The following is an 8770-nucleotide window of genomic DNA, read 5'->3' on the forward strand; positions in this document are numbered from 1 at the left end:
TACAAGGGATCGCACTAGGATTCAATTTGCTCGGATTCTGGTTGAGATGGATATTATGGATAATCCTCCAAGAGTGATTCAGTTCCTAAATGAAAAAGGCCAGTTGGTGGAACAGGGGATAGATTATGAGTGGCTTCCAGTGAAATGTAGAACATGTATGGGTTATGGCCACACTATGGCAGACTGTAGAAAAGGGGAAACTGAGAAGAGACAGAGGAAGGCTGAGAGGAATGACCCTGTGACTAAACCAGAGGTAAAATCTTCGAGTCTTCCCATTTCTCCTGGAACTTCGAAGATAATGCAATCTGATTCAAGGAAAAAAGATACTGCTGTGCTGAGTAATAATGATTGGAAGACACCTCGAAAAACTTCTGGTGTAAAAATGAAGGAACAGGTTGTAGCTCCCTCATCTGTTCGGGACCTGGATGCTGGGCAGAGATCAAAGAATGTATTCTGTGTTCTGCAGGATAAGGATGGTAATGAGGAAGAGGAGGTTGATTGCAGAGAAATAAGGGGTCCTGACTTGTCTGTTGCTTAGCTATGGACTGCTGTAGTATAGGAAGCTGGAATGTTAGGGGGTTGAATAATAAAGGAAAGCAAGAGGCTGTGTTGGAATTTTGCAATGTGAATAAAATTGGAATTGGAGGGTTGTTAGAAACTAAGCTAAAAGGGAATAAAGTTCAGGAGTTGATGGACATTAAATTTACCAATTGGGAGTTTCATACTAGTCCTATTGTTGAAGGTAGGCTGTTGATCATATGGAGGAAAAGTTTTGTTAAAGTTGTGGTTCTTGCTGAATCGACTCAACATGTTCACTGTATGGTTAAAATGGCTGGTCAAGTTGATACTTTCTGTCTCACATTTGTCTATGGCCTTAATACCATTGAGGACATGAAGATTTTGTGGTATAATTTGGGGCATCTCAGTTTTCCAGTGTCCCCTTGGTTAATCCTTGGGGATTTTAACTCAGTCTTTTTTAGTGATGACAGAAGTGGAGGGAACCCTATTTCGCATTCTGAGTTGTTTGAATCTAATCTTTGGTTAGCCTAGTCTAATGTTGTAGCTCTGAAAAGAAGTGGTTCGAATTTTACTTGGACTAATAACCAAGATGGTTCTAGTCGCATTTATTCCAAGATTGATCATGGCTTTGTCAATGAGGAATGGCATGACTCCTTTCCTAACACAGCAGCTCGATTCAGTTGGGAAGCAACTTCAGATCATTGTTCTTGTGTAATCTCAGCTTCAGCAACAAAGACTATTGGGATCAAACCTTTTAGGTTTTTCAATTTTTTGGCTGAACATCATGATTTTAAACTCACTGTGGAGCAGAGTTGGAAGAGGCCTGTGTCTTCTCAAGGGCTTAAAGGAATCTACATAAAACTTATGAGAGTCAAGCATTGCCTCAAGATGTTCAACCATGAAGTGATTGGTGATATTGGGAAAAGGTTTCAGGATGCGAAAACTAGTTTAAGCGAGGCTAAACTTCAAGTTCAAGCTCATCCAAGCGACACAAATTATCAGGAGCTGGAAACAGAAGCAACTGCTAACTATGATCTGCAAGAGAAAATGTATCATAAATTTCTTAGTCAGAGAAGTAAAATCACATGGCTGCAAAAAGGAGACTCTAACACTTCTTACTTCCATGCTTTTTTAAAGAAGAGAAGAATGGATAACAGAATTGTCTCGTTTATGACAGAACAGGGTATAATCGTTGATAAATTTTCTGATGTGGTGGAGCATTTTCTCAACCATTTCCGTAGCTTCATGGGCAGCAACAGTTCTGTCACGTCCAGACTGAACCTGAGTTGTTTGGAGCAAGGTGCTAAGCTTTCTTTAGACCAGCAAGTAGGCCTACTGAAGCCTTTTTCTGTCATGGAGATAAAGAAAGCGATGTTCAGTATTCCTGATATTAAATCCCCATGACCTGATGGGTTTGGGTCTGGTTTCTTCAAGAGTATGTGGCCTGTAATTGGGAGAGAAGTCTGTGCTGCCGTGGTCAATTTTTTTGAGACTGGTTTCATGCCTTCAGAATTTCATAACACCACGATCTCACTTATCCCTAAACTTGAGAACCCGACCAGAGCTTTAGATTATAGGCCTATTGCCTGCTGCTCAACGATCTACAAATGCATATCGAAGCTTCTGTGTTCGCGACTTGCTTCAGTTCTTCCTAGTCTGGTTCATCAAAATCAAGGAGCATTTGTCCAAGGGAGATCCATTGCTCATAATGTGATGATTCTTCAAGATATCTTGAAGAATTATAGGAGGAAAAATACTTCTCCCCGCTGCGCTATTAAGATAGATATCAGTAAGGCTTATGACACTGTGGACTGGAAGTTTGTTGAAGATTTGCTTAATGCCTTAAACTTCCCTACTAGATTTATTCAGCTGATTATGATTTGTATCAAGAGCTCCTCTTATTCACTCCTAATGAATGGCAGATTTCAAGGTGGCTTTCTAGGTGCTAAGGGTCTTCGTCAAGGTGATCCCTTATCCCCTTTGATTTTTGTTCTGATAATGGAATATATGACGAGGTGTTTTCAACATGCTGCTATAGGTTCTAAATTCAGATATCACCCTCTCTGCAAAAGCTTAAAGCTAATAAATTTATGTTTTGCGGATGATTTGATTATTCTTAGTAAGGGTTCTATTCAATCCATAAAAGTGATTAAAGAGGTTCTTGATGGGTTCAGCTCTTCAACTGGGCTGCTTATCAATGTTAGTAAGTCTCAAATTTTTTTTGGAGGGGTTGACACTAGGGAGAAAAGAGAGATTCTTAAGGATATTGGGTTGGCTGAAGGTTGTTTCCCTTTAAAGTATTTAGGGGTTCCTTTAAGGCCAACTAAATGGAAAGCTGAAGATTGTGGTATTATCATCAAAAAAATCAGATTGAGACTTAATACTTGGGGCAGTAGGCATTTTTCTTTCGCTGGCAGAATCCAATTAATTCACTCAATTTTGCTTGGTCTTCGCAACTATTGGATGAGTGTTTTTATCCTTCCTCAGAGTGTTTCTAAAGAGGTTGAGAAACTTTGTAGAGGGTTCCTTTGGGGTCTGAACGGAAACAGAAGCAGATTACATGTAGCTTCATGGGAGAAAGTGTGTCTTCCTAAGCCGTATGGTGGTCTCGGGTTTAAAGAATGGTCCAAATGGAATCAAGCTATTCTAGCTAAATATATTTGGGCAATCACTGAGAAAAGAGATATTCTTTGGGTTAAGTGGGTGAACAATATCTTTCTCAAGGGGGTTCCTTTTTGGTCTTATGACTTAAAAGCGGACACAAGCTGGTACTGGCGCAAGCTTTGTAGATTGAGGTCTAAATTCTCTTTTGCTGAGATATGGAAGGCTGGTAGCTCTGGTAAATTCTATTCTACTGTTTTGTACAACAGTCTCCTTCCTCAATCTCAAGTTAGCTATCATAGGGCCATTTGGAGTAGCTTTAACTTACCCAAGCATCGTTTTATGCTTTGGCAAGTGGTTAACGCCCAGCTGCTAACAAAAGATAATATGGGTAGATTTCACATTGTATTAGATTCTTTACTCTGCCCTGTTTGTAATGACCATCCTTAATACCATCATCATCTTTTTTTTGAATGCTGCTTGTCTTGAAGAGTAGTGGAGCTTGTGTTTAGGTGGCTGGGTTTCAGGGGCTGGCCGTTGGAGTTTGCTGGCTGGTTACCGTGGCTGTCCCTGAAGGCTTCTAGTTTGTTGAGGCGTGTGAGCATAGCAATTCTGGCAGCAACGTGTTATTGCATATGGCTGAACAGAAACAGATGCATCTTTGAGGGGTACTCTAAATCAAATTCTTTGATTGCATTAGATGTAAAGACAATAGTGTCATACAGGTTGTATATTGTTAACAAGAGGAAATTGTCTAGATTAGATAGAGATCTTATACACAGACTAACATGTAATTAGTTTATGCTATTGTTTTTGAGGAGTTTCTGTAGCTTCTTCTGTAGCTGTATAGTGAGTTGAGGGTGTATTTGGCTGGTTGATTAATGAAGTTTTCCTTCTTGATCAAAAAAAAAAAAAACAATAAACAAATACTCATAAACAAACAATTCAACAAACCCACAATCAAATAACCCCAACGACATATACAACAACAACGTAACAAAAAGTTTGAAATCAAAACATTGGTTGCTTGACTTGATCGATTATCCATGACTTTCTCTAAAAAATTTGCACTCAGAGCTATCAAAACCCACAAATCCAAACCATATCACTATCAAAACTATTGTTCGTGCAAACCCATCACTATAAAACTCATTTCTCAAACCCATTTCACAAAATCAATTCTTCCAAAACCATGTCATAAAAAATTCATTACTTTATTTGTAAACCTGAGAAGAAATCAACAAACCAGAGTTGATCAAACCCAGAAATTTGAAGAGCAGAAAAAGAAAAATACCATTCCATCAAGCAACTAGCTCTGTTTCTTCTTCAGCAAACTTAAGACAAACTGCAGTCCAACAAGATGAGCAAGAACATAGATCCAAAGAAATTGCAGCCTCCATCACTCTGCCACCGTCGATTCCAGTCGCGAACCCAATCCCAAAACATGTTGGCCTCACGATCCCAGATCTGCCCATCCACGACGACGCCCTTAAAAGCGTCTCTCTATCGCCAGAGTCGAGCTTCCATCTCCGTCAATTCTTCATTGCCTCTATGTCACTATAACTAACTAGCTCAAGCATCTCCATCACATACCCATACCCAACCTCCTCAAACTCTCTCACTCTTAATTTCTCAAATCTATCTTCAAACTCTCCATCACATACTCATACCCAGCCTCCTCAAACTCTCTCACTCTTAATTTCTCAAATCTATCTTCAAACTCATACCAAGTTCTTTCTCAGATCTATCTTCATACCCTCTTTCTCGATCTCTCTCCATCTACAACTCAGTCACACTCTTTCTTAGATCTAAATCTCTCTCTCTCTCCCTCTCCTATTACGTTTTTTCTTTCTTTTTATTTTATTTAATTTAAGAAAACTCGATTACTTTTTAATTAAAAGTATTTATTTTTTTATTTTAATTTATATGATTTTCGGGGAAAATAAAAAAATTAGACACATGATTAAATTTTGACATGTCATCACACACGTGAACAGATGAATTGATGCCTCGTAGTCCTTGTTGGCACTTAATGGTCCTAAATGAATGGTTGCGAGAAAAATGTAATAGTCGAGGTATTGCCGTCAAGTTTTTTTATTAAGATTATAGGTCTGTCAACTCGAAAGAAATATGAGATTTTGCTGCAAATATCCCTTATATTATAACTTAAGTTATTATTGGACAAAAATGGTTAGACCTTAATCAACGATATTTGATATTACTACTCTCATGTAAGATTATTTTTTATTGCCATAAATTTTTGTATAATTATGCATCTTTTATACTCATTGATGAATTTTTCTATTTATCCTAAACAAAAAAATATTTTATCGAGATCTAACATGTTTTCGAACCTTTATAATATATAGTAATTAACCCTAGTTTAAGACTATACTTAACTAGCTGATCACTTACAAAAATAAATAAACAAATTAGAAGAAGATCATTGTTTGCCGACAGCCCGCATAATTATCGGTCACTAATAATTAACATAGAACACAGTACCATTTTTTATTTATTTGTGTGCTAAAAAAGCATAACAATACTTAGCTTAGGTAGAATAATGAAAAGACTCCAGTATTGATGTCATTTGTCTAGTATTGTGTAAATTTAGGATGGCAATTAAATAATTCAAAAACATTACATGATTGTTACTTTTATAAAAAAAAAAAAAGTTCCATTAATTATTTCAAAAAAATCTACGAATAATATTAGTATAAAATGCAAATAGGGTCCCAAATAATCAGAAACTTCCCTGACAAATAAATTTTGTCATCTTATCAGAGATGATGTCCAAAGAAAATATTTAAAATTAAAAAAAATATTAAGTTTATATTTTTTAGGGCTCTAATTGCTCAAGACCCGATTCTGATAGAATGATATAGTAATTAATTAGTTACTCCTTGACGGTACACCTTGACGTTGATAAGAAAAGAAAACTGAATATATATATATATATATATATATTAGATACAAACAACGTGCAATATGCACGTTTTCTTAATTTTATTTATAAAATTTATTAATTATTTTTATTAAATTTATATTAATGTCATATAAATTTTGAAATAAATATCTTATTTTAATTAAATAATGTATTAATTTTTATCTAAGTTTAAGTTTGTTCTAGTTTTTGAATTTGGAAGCGACAACAAAAGATTATATATTATATGTTTAATGTAATATTAAATATTATACGTGGATTTTAAATTTAAGTTTCTTGCTAGTTTTAAAAAAAAAAAATAATAATTTGTTACTAATTCAGAGTAGATTATATTATATGTCTGATATGATATTATTCTAATAAGTGAGTTTAAGTTTAATTAAATTTTATTTAAGTTATAAAACATATGATTTTATTATTTTTAAATAATTATCATTGTATAATATGTCAAAAATATCATATTTTAATTTGTTTAATTATTTATTATTTTAAAATAATTATTATTGTAAAATATCTTAAAAATGTCATATTTTAATTTGTTTAATTATTTATTATTTTTAAATAATTATCATTGTCAAATATCTTAAAAATATCCTATTTTAATTTTTTTTAAATATTTATTTTATTTTATTTAAGTTTAAGTGTTTACAAACTACAGTTAAATATAAGAATATTTTGTTAAATATAAGAATATTCCGTTAAAGTTAACATTAAAAATATAAAAAATCGTTAAAACCAAGAATTTCCGTTATCTACACACTTATTATATAGAAGAGATACTGAAACATATATACAAGAGCAAGGGTAAGGGTAAGGGTAAGGGTAGGTAAGGTTTGTTTAGTTTTATTTATATAATCTATTAAATTTGTATAATTGTTAATATAAATATTTTAAATAAATAAATAATATTATATATAAAAAAATAGCATAAACATATTAAATAAAAAATTAAACCAAAACATTGTTTATGAATTTTTTAATATATATATAATATGATAACTTTTTTTAACATAAATGATAATTCTTTTTAATAAAAATTAAGATTATGTATTATATATATTATTACAATAATATTTTATAATATTTAAATTTATATTGATATAAGTATTAAATATCTAATCTTATATTAAATATTATCATAATAATAATATTTTATAATATTTGAATTCATATTAATATAATTAGTAAAAAAATATGATTATATATTATTATCATAATAATATTTTATAACATTTAAATTTATATTAATATAGTTATTAAATATCTAGTTTTGTATTATATATTATTATAATAATAATATTTTATAATATTTTTTGAATTTAAATTTGAATTTTTATTAATATAATTATTATATATATAGTCTTATATTAAATATTATTATAATAATGATATTTTATAATATTTGAATTTATATTAATATAATTGATAAATATATATATTTTTAAATTAGTTTTAAATATATATTCTGTTAAATATTTAGAATATTCTATTAAAGTTAACATAACAAATAGTTAGAACTAAAAAAAAAATTATTGTCTATACAATTATTATATAGAAAGATATTTAGGTCTGTGACGGTGATATAAATATAATATATTTAAAAATAAAAAATTAAATATCGTTCAGGTTAGATTTGGGAATTGGACGACATGCGTTTGGACAGTGATTAATATTGTTCAAGATTCTGTATTTGTTGCCCTAATACACGAAAGAGACTTATCTATATCTGTGCAGAGCAGCTGAGATCCATACATATATATATATATACATATATTATGGGAGCCTGAGCTATATGTAGATCTACAATCTTTTTTTTATTAAAAAAGATTATTAGTGCATTACAGAAGCTGGTGGCCTAGCTCTTGGCTACTGTACCAATAAGCCCACCAAAAATAAATAATAATAATAATAAAAAACTCATGTGATTATGGGACCGATTGGCCTCACATGCACCAGCACCAATTCTCTATAAATCTTTTTCTTTTAAATTTATAACGTGATATGTGTCTACTGGCTTCCTCGTCAAATTATTATTGCTTTGACAAGCAAATTTTCATATCTATTATAAATTGATTAATTACAATTGTTTATTTTTTTTGTGGGGGCTCAGGGACCACTTTTGTCTTTTTGATAATTTTGGCAAAATAATCATTTATATTTGTAATGTTTTGACATTTTGTAGTATTGTTTCAAAATCTTATTATTATGGAAAAATTCGATGGTGTAATAATTACGGTGTTAACATTAGTGCAATAGAATGTGACCCTTAACAAAAATGTTAATGCAACGTATTACTAGTTAGCTAGCTTTGTCTGCAAGCAAAAGCTTTATTATTAGTTCGTTATTTCTAGATTTTGTAATTTTTTAAGGTTTCATGTCGTTAGCTAAGTTTATAATTTTATATATAGTCTTGTCCAGTTAGTTAATTTCTTACTTCCAAACAAATTATAATTATTCAAAAGTTAATTATTTTATTATTAGTTTAAATTGTGGTCAAGATTTAAGAGAATAATACACCATGACAGTAGCGGACCCAAAAATTGGTTAAAGAGGGCACAAATTTTTTTCTTCAAAATAAATAATATAATATATTAAAAAATTAATTAAAATTTTGGAATTACTTCAAGAAATCTCAAACATTACTTAAAAATAGTACACATTGTCATGAAATTTTAGCATAATAAATCAATTTTTCAGCTCGTACAT

General features: G+C 31.4%; 1 protein-coding gene across 1 annotated transcript; it reads left to right on the top strand.

The window, feature by feature from the left end:
• Positions 1–540: 540 nt before the first annotated feature.
• LOC133791849 (uncharacterized) lies at positions 541–1923 on the top strand. Its single transcript, XM_062229758.1, has 2 exons — positions 541–817; positions 1064–1923. Exons 1-2 carry the CDS (start codon positions 541–543, stop codon positions 1921–1923), a joined length of 1137 nt encoding a protein of 378 aa, XP_062085742.1.
• Positions 1924–8770: the final 6847 nt, after the last annotated feature.

Source organism: Humulus lupulus, chromosome 7, assembly GCF_963169125.1.
Source record: "Humulus lupulus chromosome 7, drHumLupu1.1, whole genome shotgun sequence".
NCBI lineage: Eukaryota > Viridiplantae > Streptophyta > Magnoliopsida > Rosales > Cannabaceae > Humulus > Humulus lupulus.

Bases quoted from the DNA above. Each gene is read 5' to 3' on its own strand.
- LOC133791849 (XM_062229758.1), top strand. From the start codon at position 541: ATGGACTGCTGTAGTATAGGAAGCTGGAATGTTAGGGGGTTGAATAAT. The intron at 818-1,063 runs GTATGGTTAAAA...CTAATGTTGTAG, and splicing joins ATCGACTCAACATGTTCACT to CTCTGAAAAGAAGTGGTTCG.